The following is a 20236-nucleotide window of genomic DNA, read 5'->3' on the forward strand; positions in this document are numbered from 1 at the left end:
AGCTGCTCAGATACCATTAGGACAACCTAACAGACACATTAGGACAACCCTAACACCCCTAACAGACACATTAGGACAACCCTAACACATTAGGACACCCTAACAGACACATTAGGACAACCCTAACACCCCTAACAACCCTAACAGACACATTAGGACAACCCTAACAGACACATTAGGACACCCCTAACAACCCTAACAGACACATTAGGACAACCCTAACACCCCTAACAGACACATTAGGACAACCCTAACAGACACATTAGGACACCCTAACAACCCTAACAGACACATTAGGACAACCCTAACAGACACATTAGGACACCCCTAACAACCCTAACAGACACATGAGGACACTCCTAACACCCACAACATACACATTAGGACACCCCTAACAGACACATTAGGACACCCCTAACAACCCGAACAGACACATTACAACAACCCTAACAAACACATTAGGACACCCCTAACAACCCTAACAGACACATTAGGACACCCCTAACAATCCTAACAGACACATTAGGACACCCCTAACAATCCTAACAGACACATTAGGACAACCCTAACAGACACATTAGGACAACCCTAACAGACACATTAGGACACCCCTAACAGACACATTAGGACACCCTAACAACCCTAACAGACACATTAGGACACCCCTAACAGACACATTAGGACACCCCTAACAAACACATTAGGACACCCCTAACAACCCTAACAGACACATTAGGACACCCCTAACAATCCTAACAGACACATTAGGACACCCCAAACAGACACATTAGGACTAGAGGTCGACCAATTATGATTTTTCAACGCCGATACTGATACCGATTATTGGAGTACCGATTAATCGGCCAATTATTTTTTTTTGTAATAATGACAATTAGAACAATACTGAATGAACACTTATTTTAACTTAATATAATACATCAATAAAAATCAATTTATCCTCAAATAAATAATGAAACATGTTCAATTTTTGTTTAAATAATGCAAAAACAAAGTGTTGGAGAAGAAAGTAAAAGTACAATATGTGCCATGTAAGAAATCTAACGTTTAAGTTCCTTGCTCAGAGAACATATGAAAGAACATATGAAAGTTGGTGGTTCCTTGTAACATGAGACTTCAGTATTGCAAAGTAAGAGGTTTTAGGTTGTAGTTAATATAGTATTTATAGGACTATTTCTCTCTATACCATTTGTATTTCATATACCTTTAACTATTGGATGTTCTTATAGGCACTATAGTATTGCCAGTGTAACAGTATAGCTTCCGTCCCTCTCCTCTCCCCTACCTGGGCTCAAACCAGGAACACATCGACAACAGCCACCCTCGAAGCAGCATTACCTATAGCTCCACAAAAGCCGCGGCCCCTGCAGCGCAAGGGGAATAACTACTCCAAGTGTCAGAGCGAGTGACGTTTGAAAAGCTATTAGCGCACAGCCAGCTAACTAGCTAGCCATTTCACATTGGTTACACCAGCCATTAGGCTGATAGGCTTGAAGTCATAAACAGCGCTGTGCTTGCGAAGAGCTGCTGGCAAAATGCACGAATGTGCTGTTTGAATGAATGATTACGGGCCTGCTGCTGCTCAGTCAGACAGCTCTATCAAATCAGACTTAATTATAACATAATAACACACAGAAATACGAGCCTTTGGTCATTAATATGGTCGAATCCGGAAACTATCATTACGAAAACAAAACGTTTATTATTTCAGTGAAATACGGAACCGTTCGGTATTTTATCTAACGGGTGGCATCCCTAAAGTCTAAATATTCTTGTTACATTGCACAACCTTCAATGTTATGTCATAATTACGTAAAATTCGGGCAAATTAGTTTGCAATAAGCCAGGCAGCCCAAACGGTTGCATATACCCTGGCTCTGCGTGCAATGAACGCAAGAGAAATTACACAATTTCACCTGGTTAATATTGCCTGCTAACCTGGATTAGTATTTATAACTAGTGATTATGATTGATTGTTTTTTATAAGATAAGTTTAATGCTAGCTAGCAACGTACCTTGGCTTCTACTGCATTCGCGTAACAGGCAGGCTCCTCGTGAGGCATGTGGTTAGAGCGCTGGACTAGTTAACTATAAGGATGCAAGATTGGACCCCTTGAGCCGACAAGGTGAAAATCTGTCGTTCTGCCCCTGAACAAGGCAGTTAAGCCACCGTTCCCAGGCCGTCATTTAAAATAAGAATGTGTTCTTAACTGACTTGCCTAGTTAAATGAATGTATACAAATAAAATAATAATACAAAATAAAATGAAAATAATAATACAAAATAAAATGAAAATAATAATACAAAATAAAATGAAAATAATAATACAAAATAAAATGAAAATAATAATACAAAATAAAATGAAAATAATAATACAAAAATCGGCGCCCAAAAATACCGATTTCCGATTGTTATGAAAACTTGAAATCGGCCCTAATTAAATTGGCCATTCCGATTAATCAGTCAACCTCTACTTAGGACACCCCTAACAGACACATTAGGACACCCCTAACAGACACATTAGGACACCCCTAACAACCCTAACAGACACATTAGGACACCCCTAACAGACATTAGGACACCCTAACAGACACATTAGGACACCCTAACAGACACATTAGGACACCCTAACAGACACATTAGGACACCCCTAACAGACACATTAGGACACCCCTAACAGACATTAGGACACCCCTAACAGACACATTAGGACACCCCTAACAGACACATTAGGAGGAAAAACGCATAAATATACTTCAGATTAAATTCATAACAACTGTATTGAAAAACTGAGTGAACAGCTTTCGTCAGGTTAGACCAGGGTTTCCCAAAGTCGCTCCTGCAGCCACCTCCCCAGGGCAAAAAGCAAAACGTGCACGCCTTGGTGTCTCCAGGACTGTTTGGGAAACCCTGGGTTAGATGTACATCAAGGGACAAGGCCTACAGACAATAGAGGCACAGTTTTAGTCTAAAAGTACCTTGGTACAGTAGACAGACTAGGCTGCTTCCTCAACAATCGTCAGCTGCATCTCTTAAGAGGATGCCATCAAAATACGAGGAGATTTCCTCCACTTGAACTGAAAAACGGACAAGGATGCCACCGTGTAAATTTAGCCTAATCTTCTTTGTGATGCAAGAAATTGTTAATGTGCGCAACAAAATGATATTCACAGTGTGCAGGAAAAATAAAGACCTCCAGCTGTAGTGGTAAAGATATGCATGTGTACTGCATTCCCGGGCACAGAAACACACATTTAGGTGGCAGCTTGGTAGCGTCTGTGGTTGTTTGCAGATAGAACATTCTATGGAGGAGGAGGCGGAAACTGGGACACTGCGTGTGCTGCATGTTATTTTGTTTGGCTCGCAAGCTGTGCTCCAGACTTGGGGAATGATTGGAATGTAGCCTAGCAACACGCATTCACTTCCATTAAAGGGCTCTGAAAATTACACTCAAACTCAAATTAGACAGAAAATAAACACTTTAGGAGGAGAGACAAGGGGTTTGAATGATGATGCTCATAAATCACAAGCAGAAACAAACTAGCTGTTTATAGTTCCATCTAAATCATTAAAATCAGTGTACTGTGAACCAACATCTACGCAGAAATCATGACTGATAAGAGAGAACCATAAAAAGGCATTAATTGGACTGTTAAATTGTGAAGAGGGTGACCAGACGATGGCGTGTCCGAATACCCATACTAGTGTACTACATACTTAAACTGCATACTATGTACTCATCGTCGCATTCTATTTAGCACGTACTGTTTAGGAAAAAGTATGCAGTATGCCACGGCCGCAATGCTGGAGAGGCTCCTGATTGGCTGAATAGGTGGGGCGGGGCCGAGTGTGGGTGGATTTTTCCAAATTCAAAAGACATGCATCGCATTAACCAGCATGATAATAGCTAATTTCCAATGTAATTAATTTCTCTAAACTCTGAATAGGAATGGAGTTCTAGGCCTGCTCAAGTTGGTTATAGGCAGACTATCACAGTCTACCTAATGGAGTTCTAGGCCTGCTCAGGTTGGTTATAGGCAGACTATCACAGTCTACCTAATGGAGTTCTAGGCCTGCTCAGGTTGGTTATAGGCAGACTATCACATTCAACCTAATGGAGTTCTAGGCCTGCTCAGGTTGGTTATAGGCAGACTATCACAGTCTACCTAATGGAGTTCTAGGCCTACTCAGGTTGGTTATAGGCAGACTATCACATTCAACCTAATGGAGTTCTAGGCCTGCTCAGGTTGGTTATAGGCAGACTACCACATTCTACCTAATGGAGTTCTAGGCCTACTCAGGTTGGTTATAGGCAGACTATCACATTCAACCTAATGGAGTTCTAGGCCTGCTCAGGTTGGTTATAGACAGACTATCACATTCAACCTAATTGAGTTCTAGGCCTGCTCAGGTTGGTTATAGGCAGACTATCACATTCAACCTAATGGAGTTCTAGGCCTGCTCAGGTTGGTTATAGGCAGACTATCACAGTCTACCTAATGGAGTTCTAGGCCTACTCAGGTTGGTTATAGGCAGACTATCACATTCTACCTAATGGAGTTCTAGGCCTACTCAGGTTGGTTATAGGCAGACTATCACATTCTACCTAATGGAGTTCTAGGCCTACTCAGGTTGGTTACAGGCAGACTATCACATTCTACCTATTGGAGTTCTAGGCCTACTCAGGTTGGTTACAGGCAGACTATCACAGTCTACCTAATGGAGTTCTAGGCCTACTCAGGTTGGTTATAGGCAGACTATCACATTCTACCTAATGGAGTTCTAGGCCTACTCAGGTTGGTTACAGGTAGACTATCACATTCTACCTAATGGAGTTCTAGGCCTACTCAGGTTGGTTATAGGCAGACTATCACATTCTACCGAATGGAGTTCTAGGCCTGCTCAGGTTGGTTATAGGCAGACTATCACATTCTACCTAATGGAGTTCTAGGCCTGCTCAGGTTGGTTATAGGCAGACTATCACATTCTACCTATACTATAGTAGACCATATAGCCCATCTATCCTATTTAAAAAAGGACTGAAGACAGAAACTTGAAATTTGTTTAATTTCAACAAATGTATCAGTAAAAACCTAAATGCTGTAACATATAGAAATCAAAACAGTACACACCAAAACCTTTCAAAATGTTCAAATGAAAAGGACGTGGACAGTCAGGTGCGTTGCAAATTCAGCTGAAAAACAGCTTCTATCTCAAGGCCATCAGACTGTTAAACAGCCACCACTAACATTGAGTCGCTGCTGCCAACACACTGACTCAACTCCAGCCATTTTAATAATGGGAATCGATGGAAATTGATGTAAAATGTATCACTAGCCACTTTAAACAATGCTACTTAATATAATGTTTACATACCCTACATTATTCATCGCATATGTATATGTATATACTGTACTCTATATTATCTACTGCATCTTTATGTAATACATGTATCACTAGCCACTTTAAACTATGCCACGTTGTTTACATACACTCCATTACTCATCTCATATGTATATACTGTACTCGATACCATCTTGCCTATGCTGTTCTGTACCATCACTCATTCAAATATCTTTATGTACATATTCTTTATCCCTTTACACTTGTGTGTATAAGGTAGTAGTTTTGGAATTATTAGGTTAGATTACTCGTTGGTTATTACTGCATTGTCGGAACTACAAGCACAAGCATTTCGCTACACTCGCATTAACATCTGTATGAACCGAGATGGCATAGCAGTTCAGACATCCTTTGTCCTCGTCTTGTCGTGTCCTGTATATATATATTTACAACTTTTTTCACAGACATTTTATTTTTCATCAACTCATCTTCAAAACAGTCTCCTGCAACCCGCCTCACCAATTTATATTTATAAATAAGTATTATTTACCTCAAATCTGCAATCCTCCAAGAAGCTAGCCAGAAACTCCAAGAAGCTAGCCAGAAACTCCAAGAAGCTAGCCAGAAACTAGCCAGGAGCTAGCCAGGAGCTAGCCAGAAGCTAGCCCAGAAGCTAATCAGAAGCTTGTTCAGAAGCTAGTTCAGAAGCTAGTTAGCTTCTTTACTGGCAAATCGTTAGTATTCAGCTAACCACGGTTTGTGGTCATCAGCTATCCTTTCGCTCGAAAATCTATCGCCAGTTTTGTACGGCGCAGCGCGGCTCGGAACGGAACATACCGGACCAATTTTTCTCTCCATGTCCCTGGATTTCAACTGCTCTCTGGACATTAATACCCGGATCTCACAGCTAGCTAGCTGCTATCCACGTGACTATCGGCTTTCGTCGATTCCGGAGCAAACATCAATTATTCCGGAGCTAGCCAGCTCCGTCAATCACTCCTGAGTTCCATCAATCACTCCTGGGCTGCAGTCACCTATCCGGACCCGTTTCACTGCCTACACGGAGCCCCACCGGGCCTTCACAACTGGACTGCCGACGTTATATACCCGAAGGAGATCCGGCTGGGTCCTCCGTCGCGACGTTACCTGAACGCCCATCTGCGGCCTGCTAACCGTTAGCTGTCTTACCGGCTGCTATCTGAATAGACAATCGGACAATTTATTTATTTTTATTAATATAATAATAATAATAATAATATATGCCATTTAGCAGACGCTTTTATCCAAAGCGACTTACAGTCATGTGTGCATACATTCTACGTATTATGTTTCTTCTTGGGCCTCTATAACTATATCTATTGTTTTTATTTTTTGTTGTTGTTGTGTGATTTGGACTAATCCCCTCTACCACACGGGACCCTACTAATCTACTGACGGAACGCAAGAGGTGGCTAACAACAGACCTCCATCCTATGCTAGCTTGCTACCGATGGCCTGGCTAGCTGTCTAAATCGCCGTGACCCCCAACCAACCTCTCCACTCACTGGACCCTTTTGATCACTCGACTAAGCATGCCTCTCCTTAATGTCAATATGTCTTGTCCATTGCTGTTCTGGTTAGTGTTTATTGGCTTATTTCACTGTAGAGCCTCTAGTCCTGCTCACTATACCTTATCCAACTTATTAGTTCCACCACCCACACATGCAATGACATCTCCTGGTTTCAATGATGTTTCTAGAGACAATATCTCTCTTCACCACTCAATACCTAGGTTTACCTCCACTGTATTCACATCCTACCATACCTTTGTCTGTACATTATACCGTGATGCTATTTTATCGCCCCCAGAAACCTCCTTTTACTCTCTGTTCCAGACGTTCTAGACGACCAATTCTTATTGCTTTTAGCCGTACCCTTATTCCTCTCCTCCTATGTTCCTCTGGCGATGTAGAGGTGAATCCAGGCCCTGCAGTGCCTAGCTCCACTCCTATTCCCCAGGCGCTCTCTTTTGATGACTTCTGTACACGTAATAGCCTTGGTTTCATGCATGTTAACATTAGAAGCCTCCTCCCTAAGTTTGTTCTATTCACTGCTTTAGCACACTCTGCCAACCCGGATGTTCTAGCTGTGTCTGAATCCTGGCTTAGGAAGACCACCAAGAATTCTGACATTTTAATTCCTAACTACAACATTTTCAGACAAGATAGAACTGCCAAAGGGGGCGGTGTTGCAATCTACTGCAAAGATAGCCTGCAGAGTTCTGTCCTACTATCCAGGTCTGTACCCAAACAATTTGAACTTCTACTTTTAAAAATCCACCTCTCTAAAAACAAGTCTCTCACCGTTGCCGCCTGCTATAGACCACCCTCTGCCCCCAGCTGTGCTCTGGACACCATATGTGAACTGATTGCCCCCCATCTATCTTCAGAGCTCGTGCTGCTAGGCGACCTAAACTGGAACATGCTTTTAACACCCCAGCCATCTTACAATCTAAACTTGATGCCCTCAATCTCACACAAATGATCAATGAACCTACCAGGTACCCCCCCAAAGCCTTAAACACGGGCAACCTCATAGATATCATCCCAACCAACTTGCCCTCACTGTAAAACGCTCCCTGAAACACTTCAGCGAGCAGGCCTTTCTAATCGACCTGGCCGGGGTATCCTGGAAGGATATTGATCTCATCCCGTCAGTAGAGGATGCCTGGATATTTTTTTTAAATGCCTTCCTAACCATTTTAAATAAACATGCCCCATTCAAGAAATTTAGAACCAGGAACAGATATAGCCCTTGGTTCTCCCCAGACCTGACTGCCCTTAACCAACACAAAAACATCCTATGGCATTCTGCATTAGCATTGAACAGCCCCGTGATATGCAGCTGTTCAGGGAAGCTAGAAACCGTTATACACAGGCAGTTAGAAAAGCCAAGGCTAGCTTTTTCAAGCAGAAATTTGCTTCCTGCAACACTAACTCAAAAAGTTCTGGGACACTGTAAAGCCCATGGAGAATAAGAACACCTCCTCCCAGCTGCCCACTGCACTGAAGATAGGAAACACTGTCACCACTGATAAATCCACCATAATTGAGAATTTCAATAAGCATTTTTCTACGGCTGGCCATGCTTTCCACCTGGCTACTCCTACCCCGGTCAACAGCACTGCACCCCCAACAGCAACTCGCCCAAGCCTCCCCCATTTCTCCTTCTCCCAAATCCATTCAGCGGATGTTCTGAAAGAGCTGAAAAATCTGGACCCCTACAAATCAGCCGGGCTAGACAATCTGGACCCTTTCTTTCTAAAATTATCTGCCGAAATTGTTGCCACCCCTATTACTAGCCTGTTCAACCTCTCTTTCAGTCTATCACAGTGCAATCCGTTTTGTCACCAAAGCCCCATATACTACCCACCATTGCGACCTGTACGCTCTCGTTGGCTGGCCCTCGCTTCATACTTGTCGCCAAACCCACTGGCTCCATGTCATCTACAAGACCCTGATAGGTAAAGTCCCCCCTTATCTCAGCTCGCTGGTCACCATAGCATCTCCCACCTGTAGCACACGCTCCAGCAGGTATATCTCTCTAGTCACCCCCAAAACCAATTCTTTCTTTGGCCGCCTCTCCTTCCAGTTCTCTGCTGCCAATGACTGGAACGAACTACAAAAATCTCTGAAACTGGAAACACTTATCTCCCTCACTAGCTTTAAGCACCAACTGTCAGAGCATCTTACAGATTACTGCACCTGTACATAGCCCACCTATAATTTAGCCCAAACAACTACCTCTTTCCCAACTGTATTTAATTTATTTATTTTGCTCCTTTGCACCCCATTATTTTTATTTCTACTTTGCACATTCTTCCATTGCAAAACTACCATTCCAGTGTTTTACTTGCTATATTGTATTTACTTTGCCACCATGGCCTTTTTTTGCCTTTACCTCCCTTCTCACCTCATTTGCTCACATTGTATATAGACTTGTTTATACTGTATTATTGACTGTATGTTTGTTTTACTCCATGTGTAACTCTGTGTCGTTGTATCTGTCGAACTGCTTTACTTTATCTTGGCCAGGTCGCAATTGTAAATGAGAACTTGTTCTCAACTTGCCTACCTGGTTAAATAAAGGTGAAATATATATAAAATAAATTAAATCTGCTAACCATGTTTACGTGACAAATACATTTGATTTGATTTGGAAAAAAATTCAGAACCGCTGGAGATCAACATAAACTAAAGCACTGATCACTGGGAAAGAGAACAGAATGACTGCTATGGCTTGATCCATACATTAAATAGGTCGCCTAGCCTTCAGAAGAGATGAGTATAACATCCTGGCATTTAAACCACTCCATTTCCAAAATGTCACATACTATTAAACATTCTATTTTTGCATACTGCGTCCTGCGTGACTGCGTTGATTTCGGTACCACATCCCCATATCTAATTGATCTGCTGTTGTGAAAGCCGAAATTAGTATGACATCCGGCCATTTAAAGTATACTTGATTTTCGAAATGTCACATACTATTAAACTTAATTTTTTTCACATTCTCAGTCGGCCTACTATTTAGGATGCAATTATGGGTATTCGGACACGGCCTTGTCTTTCTAAGGGATAATTTGATTCAGCTGTTGGGGACAGAGGACGATTAACAAAATAAACATTTGATTATGTCTGCAACAGAAGGCAAGACTGCCTAGTGTATAATGTGTTTGTAAAAGACTGGAGAAAACTTGGGAAATGGATGAGAGGGATAAGAGAGGAGAGAAAGGAGGAGGGAAAAAGGGACAAAGGGGAGGAAAGGAGGAGGAGGAGGGAGAGGGAAACAGTGATGACACATGGTAGAGAAAAAAAAAAGAGTTTACCAGGTTCCAGCTTAATAACTTTAATGGCAGCCAGTTCCCCAGTGTTGACATTACGGGCCTGGAGGAGAGAAAGAGAGAGAGAGCATTTATTAGCCAGCTGTCTGTAGGAGGGAACATACTGGAGTTTAGAGAGGACTGGCCTCTGTCAGACCAACACTGTGTTTAAGCCTGAGAGAGTGTAGGCTAGAACAGTTAGTTGGCTGCTACTGTAGGATAACATTGCTAACTGGCATGGCCTCACGGGTGGCGCAGTGGTTAAGGGCACTGTACTGCAGCGCCAACTGTGCCCCCAGAGACCCTGGGTCGTAACCGGCCGCGACCGGGAGGTCCGTGGGGCGACGCACTTGGCCTAGTGTCGTCCGGGTTAGGGAGGGTTTGGCCGGTAGGGATATCCTTGTCTCATCGCGCACAAGCGACTCCTGTGGCGGGCCGGGCGCAGTGCGCGCTAACCAAGGTTGCCAGGTGCACGGTGTTTCCTCCGACACATTGGTGCGGCTGGCTTCCGGGTTGGATGCGCGCTGTGTTAAGAAGCAGTGCGGTTGGGTTGTGTTTCGGAGCACAACCTTCGTCTCTCCCGAGCCCGTACGGGAGTTGTAGCGATGAGACAAGTTGGTAGCTACTAAAAACAATTGGATACCAAGAAATTGAGGTGAATTAAAAATAAATAAAAGGGGGGAAAATAAATTCCAGTCACAATGCTCAGCATTCACAATGTTCCTGTCTGTTGTGACAGAACTGGTATGTTGGGCCTCAAGGTTCCACTCTGATGCTGCGTTTGTAACCATGTGGGAGGTGGGAATTTACCAGTTGTAAAGTTGAGAAACGGGGATTGGCTAATGGCCAACAAGCGGTGTCAACCATAAATTAAAAGTACAGCAATCATGCTTGTAAACAAATTTGAGTTCAAAAACCACATTAATAGATCACTTTTTATAAAGAATGTTTTGTGGTTGCATTTAACTACAGTAAATGCTGTTCTAGAGGCCATTTACCATTTATTTAGCAGGTGAAGTCAGAGTTGGAGAAGTGGGTGCTCAGGATGATAGGTGAATTTCCCACTAGTAACTACCATTTAAGAGGATTTTTCATATGTGGTAAATTCCCACATGGTTATGAACACATGACACTGCCTCCTTCAGCCCAGATGCGCACTTGTCACTCTCAAAGGGGCCATGTCTATACCACCATACGTACATCTCCCACTCCAGGGTAATGTGATGGGATGTCACTAAGCACAAAACAGGATGCATTGACCAATTCATTTAAAACCTGGGCTTTGGTTTGCTTATATAGAGCAAATATAGTGACCGGTTTGCTTATATAGAGCTGGCACTACTGGTTTGCTTATATAGAGCTGGCACTACCGGTTTGCTTATATAGAGCTGGCACTACCGGTTTGCTGAAATGGGTGCAAGAGGGAAGTTCGTAATGTCTGCAGCTATAAACTAAAGTATACAATATAAAACACAGCCTACCTATCACTCTTCTAATTTCTTTGGCTCGGTTATAAATCAGCAGCCAAGAGCTGCTTGAATACAGAGGGAAGCAATGTTGTGTTGTTTGTCTCTGTGTTTCAGTCTTGCTCTGCCATAAATGGTGCAACATACTGGAGTCGTTGGCAGCTGCATAGGCTTGAGCTTGGTGACGTACTGTTAACGTTTTATCCACAACTTTGTCCATCGCCGTTGTAATCTACTGGGAAGCCAGAATGTTCCCAAACTAAATCAAATTAAATGTTATTGGTCACATACACATGGTTAGCAGATGTTAATACGAGTGTAGCTTGTGCCTCCAGTTCTGAAAGTGCAGTAATATCTAACAAGTAATCTAACAATTCCACAACAACTACCTAATACACACAAATCCAAGTAAAGGAATGGAATAAGATTATGTACATATAAATATATGGATGAGCGATAACCGAGCGGCATAGGCAAGATGCAATAGATGGTATAGAGTACAGTATATACATATGAGATGAGGAATGCAAGATATGTAAACATTATTAAAGTGGCATAATCTTTTTGGTATTATTATATTTTTTCCCCCAATTCCGTGGTATCCAAAGTCTTGTCTCATCGCTGCAACTCCCGTACGGACTCGGGAGAGGCGAAGGTCGAGAGCCGTGCGTCCTCCGAAACACAACCAAGCTGCACTGCTTCTTGACACAATGCCCACTTAACCTGGAAGCCAGCCGCACCAATGTGTCGGAGGAAACACTGTACATCTGGCGACCGTGTCAGCGTGCACTGCGCCCGGCCCGCCACAGGAGTCACTGGTGCGTGATGGGACAACAACATGCCTGCCGGCCAAAGCCTCCCCTGACCCGGACAGCGCTGGGCCAATTGTGTACCGCCCCATGGGTCTCCTGGTCGCAGGCAGCACTCGACAGAGTCAGGACTCGAACCCAGAATCTCTAGCAGTGCGAAGCAGTGCCTTAGACCCCTGTACCACTCGGGAGGCGTAACGTAAAGTGGCATTATTAAAGTGACTAGTGATCCATTTATTAAAGTGGCCAATGATTTAGAGTCTGTATGTAGGCAGCTGCCTCTCTATGTTAGTGATGGCTGTTTAACAGTCTGATGGCCTTGACATAGAAGCTGTTTTCCAGTCTCTCGGTCCAAGCTTTGATGCACCTGTACTGACCTCACCTTCTGGATGATAGCGGGGTGAACAGGCAGTGGCTCGGGTGGTTGTTGTCCTTGATGATATTTTTGGCCGTCCTGCAATATCGGGTGCTGTCGGTGTCCTGGAGGGCAGGTAGTTTGCCCCCAGTGATGAGTTGTGCAGACTGCACCACCCTCTGGAGAGTCTTGTGGTTGTGGGCAGAGCAGTTGCCGTACCAGGCGGTGATACAGCCCGACAGGATGTTCTCATCTGTAAAAGTTTGTGAGGGTTTTAGGTGACAAACCAAATGTATTCAGCCTCCTGAGGTTGAAGAGGCGCTGTTGCGTCTTCCTCACCAGACTGTCTGTGTGGGTGGACCATTCCAGGTTATCCATGAAGTGTACGCAGAGGAACTTAAAACTTTCCACCTCCACTGCTGTCCCGTCGATGTGGATAGGTGGGTGCACCCTCTGTTGTTTCCTGAAGTCCATGATCATCTCCTATGTTTTGTTGACATTGAGTGAGACCTGACACCACACTCCGAGTGCCCTCACCTCCTCCCTGTAGGCTGTGTCTAGAGATTTAAACAATGAGTGAGGATCTTCCAATTCTGGTTAATCGACGACACCATTCGCAATCGTAAAGAACTAGTTCCTGGTTGTGCCTCACAAAAAGACAGCTTGAAATGCGGCAATTATTACAAAGTGCGCAAAGGCTCTAGTTGTTTCAACAGAATAGTCAGAAATGTTTTTTTCCTGCACAGATTTACCTAAGAGGCACAGGCCTACAATGCAACGTAGACATAGCCTATAGGCCTAGTGTGAAACACACACACACACAAAATAAACATCTTCTCACTGGAAACTGCTTATATTTTTAGCAAACATGGGCAAATATTTGTATGAACATAACAAAATACAATTGTGACATGTGACTAACAGAAATGGAATAATGTGTCCCTGAACAAAGGGGGGTCAAAATCAAAAGTCAGTATCTGTTGTGGCCACCAGCTGCATTAAGTACTGCAGTGCATCTCCTCCTCATGGACTGCACCAGATTTGCCAGTTCTTGCTGTGAGATGTTACCCCACTCTTCCACCAAGGCACCTGCAAGTTTCTGAGTGGGGAATGGCCCTAGCCCTCACCCTCTGATCCAAGAGGTCCCAGAGGTGCTCAATGGTATTGAGATCCGGGCTCTTCGCTGGCCATGGCAGAACACTAACATTCCTGTCTTGCATGAATTCCTGCACAGAACGAGCAGTATGGCTGGTGGCATTGTCATGCTGGAGGGTCATGTCAGGATGAGCCTGCAGGTAGGGTACCACATGAGGGAGGAGGATGTCTTCCCTGTAACGCACAGCGTTGAGACTGCCTGCAATGACAACAAACTCAGTCCGATGATGCTGACCCAGACCATGACGGACCCTCCACCTCCAAATCGATCCCGCTCTAGAGTCCCGGCCTCGGTGTAACACTCATTCCTTCAACGATAAACGTAAATCCGACCATCACCCCTGGTGAGACAAAACCGCGACTCGTCAGTGAAGAGCACTTTTTGCCAGTCATGTCTGGTCCAGCGACAGTGGGTTTGTGCCCATAGGCAACGTTGTTGCCGGTGATGTCTGGTGAGGACCTGCCTTACAACAGGCCTACAAGCTCTCAGTCCAGCCTCTCTCAGCCTATTGCGGACAGTCTGACCACTGATGGAGGGATTGTGCGTTCCTGGTGTAACTCGGGCAGTTGTTGCCATCCTGTACCCGTCCCGCAGGTGTGATGTTCGGGTGTACTTATCCTGTGCAGGTGTTGTTACATGTGGTCTGCCACTGCGAGGACAATCAGCTGTCCGTCCTGTCTCCCTGTAGCGCTGTCTTAGGCTTCTCACAGTACGGACATTGTAATTTATTGCCCTGGCCACATCAGTCCTCAATCCTCTTTGCAGCATGCCCAAGGCATGTTCATGCAGATGAGCAGGGACGACCCTGGGCATCTTTCTTTTGATGTTTTTCAGAGTCAACAGAAAGGCCTCTTTAGTGTCTTAAGTTTTCAGAACTGTGACCTTAATTGCCTACCGTCTGTTAGTGTCTTAACGACCGTTCCGCAGGTTTATTAATTGTTTTGGAAACAGTGTTTGAATCCTTTACAATGAAGATCTGTGAAGTTATTTGGATTTTTACAAATTATCTTTGAAAGACAGGGTCCTGAAAAAGGGATGTTTCCTTTTTTTGCTGAGTTTAATATATTTTTTTATCTATTCATTAGGGTTCACAGCATGGACCGAACCGAGGTCTCCATACCGAAAGGTTGTGTAAGAATAAACATACTGTTACACCCTAGTGGCAGTTAACACTTTGCATCTTGAAAGTCCAATATCTTGAAAACTTGACTGCTGACATGCAAAACATTTTGCGACTGTATCAGCAGTGGACTAATGAAAAGGAAGTTCCCTTTAATTTGTGAGCAGTTAACAATTCAAACAGTAGCTTATTGCATTCCAACCATCAGACCGTGAGAATGAAACATATGAAAAAGAAACCCTCAAGGCAATGGAAACGGCCTGCTCATCCATATATTTATATATTCTTATTCAATCCCTTTACTTCGATGTGTGTATTAGGTAGTTGTTGTAGAATTGTTAAATTACTTGTTAGATATTGCTGCACTGTCGGAAATAGAAGCACAAGCATTTGGCTATACTTGCGTTAACATCTGCTAACCATGTGTATGTATGTATGTGACCAATACAACGTGATTTGGACTGAAAACATTGGCATTCCTTGAGACTGAAATTCTAGGAACATTTTCTTACTCAGTACAATCTAACATGGAGACTGACTTGAACTCATCCATCTTCTTATGTCACAGGTCTAAGCCAGTTCACAACACAGTCCCTTTGACTAGGACTAACTCGTCAACACACCACATCAGGCTAAATGACTCACTTTCTGTGTCAAAGTCTTTTCAAACCCAACTCAGTCTGTCTAATCTGTCTAAAAAAGTGAGTTGATCGAAATCTTGTGAGAGTTTGATGAGCAAAATTGATATCCTGGCTTAGGCCTAATGAATTTAAGACTGGACACAAAAAAAAGTTAATTTAGAAACTGATTGGAGGACAATCTTATCAACCCTGAAATATACGTTGAACATCTCCCTCATCGGTCTCCTGCTCTGACAATCCTTCATTTCAAATCCCATCCTCTCCATCTCTCTGATACTGATTGTCCATTTCTGTGTCAGTCTCCAACATCAAGGTCACATTCTGGTACCACATACTGAACTATAACAGTCATGAATAGAGCTGACTCCTGTGATGTAGGCTACAAGTCAGAGAGCCATGTCTATTCTACATGATATATCTGAACATTAAAACATCATTGTGCCATACTGAACAAGCTCTGTCATCATCACTCAAGCTAGCTAAACTCAATCATTTTAACTTCCCCCACCAGTCTCCTCACTCTCACCTCTCCTTCACTCACCAGTCTCCTCACTCTCCTTCCCCCACCAGTCTCCTCACTCTCCCCTCTCCTTCCCCCACCAGTCTCCTCACTCTCCTTCCCCCACCAGTCTCCTCACTCTCCCCTCTCCTTCCCCCACCAGTCTCCTCACTCTCCCCTCTCCTTCCCCCACCAGTCTCCTCACTCTCCTTCCCCCACCAGTCTCCTCACTCTCCCCTCTCCTTCCCCCACCAGTCTCCTCACTCTCCCCTCTCCTTCCCTCACCAGTCTCCTCACTCTCCTTCCCCCACCAGTCTCCTCACTCTCCCCTCTCCTTCCCCCACCAGTCTCCTCACTCTCCTTCCCCCACCAGTCTCCTCACTCTCCCCTCTCCTTCCCCCACCAGTCTCCTCACTCTCCCCTCTCCTTCCCTCACCAGTCTCCTCACTCTCCTTCCCCCACCAGTCTCCTCACTCTCCCCTCTCCTTCCCCCACCAGTCTCCTCACTCTCCTTCCCCCACCAGTCTCCTCTCTCCTTCCCCCATCAGTCTCCTCACTCTCCTTCCCCCACCAGTCTCCTCACTCTCCTTCCCCCACCAGTCTCCTCACTCTCCTTCCCCCACCAGTCTCCTCACTCTCCTTCCCCCACCAGTCTCCTCACTCTCCTTCCCCCATCAGTCTCCTCACTCTCCTTCCCCCACCAGTCTCCTCACTCTCCTTCCCCACCAGTCTCCTCACTCTCCTTCCCCCACCAGTCTCCCCTCTCCACCAGTCTCCCCTCTCCACCAGTCTCCTCACTCTCCCCTCTCCACCAGTCTCCTCACTCTCCCCTCTCCCTTCCCCCACCAGCCTACTCACACTCCCCTCTCCTTCTTCCACTAGTCTCCTCACTCTCCACCAGTCTCCCCTCTCCACCAATCTCCCCTCTCCACCAATCTCCCCTCTCCACCAGTCTCCTCACTCCACCAGTCTCCTCACTCTCCCCCAGTCTCCTCACTCTCCCCTCTCCTTCTTCCACCAGTCTCCTCACTCTCCCCTCTCCTTCTTCCACCAGTCTCCTCACTCTCCCCTCTTCACCAGTCTCCTCACTCTCCCCTCTTCACCAGTCTCCTCACTCCACCAGTCTCCTCACTCTCCCCTCTCCACCAGTCTCCTCACTCTCCTCACTCTCCCCCAGTCTCCTCACTCTCCCCCAGTCTCCTCACTCTCCCCCAGTCTCCTCACTCTCCCCCAGTCTCCTCACTCTCCCCTCCCCACCAGTCTCCTCACTCTCCCCTCTCCTTCCCCACCAGTCTCCTCACTCTCCCTCTCCTTCCCCCACCAGTCTCCTCACACTCCCCTCTCCTTCTTCCACCAGTCTCCTCACTCTCCCCTCTCCACCAGTCTCCCCTCTCCACCAATCTCCCCTCTCCACCAGTCTCCTCACTCCACCAGTCTCCTCACTCTCCCCTCTCCACCAGTCTCCTCACTCTCCCCTCTCCACCAGTCTCCTCACTCTCCCCTCTCCTTCTTCCACCAGTCTCCTCACTCCACCGGGTCTCCTCACTCTCCCCTCTCCACCAGTCTCTTCACTCTCCCATCTCCACCAGTCTCCTCACTCTCCCCCAGTCTCCTCACTCTCCCCTCTCATCAGTCTCCTCACTCTCCCCTCTTCACCAGTCTCCTCACTCCACCGGGTCTCCTCACTCTCCCCTCTCACCAGTCTCCTCACTCTCCCCTCTCCTTCTTCCACCAGTCTCCTCACTCTCCCTCTTCACCAGTCTCCTCACTCCACCAGTCTCCTCACTCCACCAGTCTCCTCACTCTCCTTCCCCCACCAGTCTCCTCACTCTCGTTCCCCCACCAGTCTCCCCTCTCCACCAGTCTCCCCTCTCCACCAGTCTCCCCTCTCCACCAGTCTCCTCACTCTCCCCTCTCCACCAGTCTCCTCACTCTCCCCTCTCCTTCCCCCACCAGTCTCCTCACACTCCCCTCTCCTTCTTCCACCAGTCTCCTCACTCTCCCCTCTCCACCAGTCTCCCCTCTCCACCAATCTCCCCTCTCCACCAATCTTCCCTCTCCACCAATCTTCCCTCTCCACCAGTCTCCTCACTCCACCAGTCTCCTCACTCTCCCCTCTCCACCAGTCTCCTCACTCTCCCCTCTTCACCAGTCTCCTCACTCTCCCGGGTCTCCTCACTCTCCCCTCTCCACCAGTCTCCTCACTCCACCAGTCTCCTCACTCCACCAGTCTCCGCACTCTCCCCCAGTCTCCTCACTCTCCCCCAGTCTCCTCACTCTCCCACCAGTCTCCTCAATCTCCCACCAGTCTCCTCACTCTCCCACCAGTCTCCTCACTCTCCCCTCTCCTTCCCCCACCAGTCTCTTCACTCCCCTCTCCTTCTTCCACCAGTCTCCTCACTCTCCCCTCTTCACCAGTCTCCTCACTCCACCGGGTCTCCTCACTCTCCCCTCTCCACCAGTCTCCTCACTCCACCAGTCTCCTCACTCTCCTTCCCCCACCAGTCTCCTCACTCTCCTTCCCCCACCAGTCTCCCCTCTCCACCAGTCTCCCCTCTCCACCAGTCTCCTCACTCTCCCCTCTCCTTCCCCCACCAGTCTCCTCACACTCCCCTCTCCTTCTTCCACCAGTCTCCTCACTCTCCCCTCTCCACCAGTCTCCCCTCTCCACCAATCTCCCCTCTCCACCAATCTCCCCTCTCCACCAGTCTCCTCACTCCACCAGTCTCCTCACTCTCCCCTCTCCACCAGTCTCCTCACTCTCCCCTCTCCTTCCACCAGTCTCCTCACTCTCCCCTCTTCACAAGTCTCCTCACTCCACCGGGTCTCCTCACTCTCCCCTCTCCACCAGTCTCCTCACTCTCCCCTCTCCACCAGTCTCCTCACTCTCCCCTCTCCACCAGTCTCCTCACTCCCCCAGTCTCCTCACTCTCCCCCAGTCTCCTCACTCTCCCCAGTCTCCTCACTCTCCCCTCTCCACCAGTCTCCTCACTCTACCCTCTCCTTCTTCCACCAGTCTCCTCACTCTCCCCTCTCCTTCCACCAGTCTCCTCACTCTCCCCTCTTCACAAGTCTCCTCACTCCACCGGGTCTCCTCACTCTCCCCTCTCCACCAGCCTCCTCACTCTCCCCTCTCCACCAGTCTCCTCACTCTCCCCTCTCCTTCCACCAGTCTCCTCACTCTCCCCTCTTCACAAGTCTCCTCACTCCACCGGGTCTCCTCACTCTCCCCTCTCCACCAGTCTCCTCACTCTCCCCTCTCCACCAGTCTCCTCACTCCCCCAGTCTCCTCACTCCCCCAGTCTCCTCACTCTCCCCCAGTCTCCTCACTCTCCCCCAGTCTCCTCACTCTCCCCTCTCCACCAGTCTCCTCACTCTACCCTCTCCTTCTTCCACCAGTCTCCTCACTCTCCCCTCTTCACCAGTCTCCTCACTCCACCGGGTCTCCTCACTCTCCCCTCTCCACCAGTCTCCTCACTCTCCCCCAGTCTCCCCTCTCCCCCAGTCTCCTCACTCTCCCCTCTCCTTCCCCCACCAGTCTCCTCACTCTCCCCTCTCCTTCCCCACCAGTCTCCTCACTCCCCTCTCCTTCTTCCACCAGTCTCCTCACTCTCCCCTCTTCACCAGTCTCCTCACTCCACCGGGTCTCCTCACTCTCCCTCTCCACCAGTCTCCTCACTCTCCCCTCTCCACCAGTCTCCTCACTCCACCAGTCTCCTCACTCCACCAGTCTCCTCACTCTCCCCTCTCCACCAGTCTCCTCACTCTCCCCTCTTCACCAGTCTCCTCACTCTCCCCTCTTCACCAGTCTCCTCACTCCACCGGGTCTCCTCACTCTCCCCTCTCCACCAGTCTCCTCACTCTCCCCTCTCCCTCTTCACCAGTCTCCTCACTCCACCGGGTCTCCTCACTCTCCCCTCTCCACCAGTCTCCTCACTCTCCCCTCTCCACCAGTCTCCTCACTCTCC

The 20236-nt window shown here is 46.9% G+C and overlaps 1 protein-coding gene across 1 annotated transcript in view; it reads right to left on the minus strand.

Annotated features, from left to right (window-relative positions):
• The window catches only part of LOC118378972 (mitogen-activated protein kinase kinase kinase kinase 3-like), a 97902-nt gene that overhangs the window by 51800 nt on the left and 25866 nt on the right, over nt 1–20236 (minus strand). Inside the window, exon 2 of the mRNA XM_052498250.1 lies at nt 10229–10286. Within this exon, the coding sequence (XP_052354210.1) occupies nt 10229–10286 (58 nt within the window). The remainder of the gene's footprint in view (nt 1–10228; nt 10287–20236) is intronic.

This window comes from Oncorhynchus keta, chromosome 36 (assembly GCF_023373465.1).
Source record: "Oncorhynchus keta strain PuntledgeMale-10-30-2019 chromosome 36, Oket_V2, whole genome shotgun sequence".
NCBI classification, from domain to species: domain Eukaryota; kingdom Metazoa; phylum Chordata; class Actinopteri; order Salmoniformes; family Salmonidae; genus Oncorhynchus; species Oncorhynchus keta.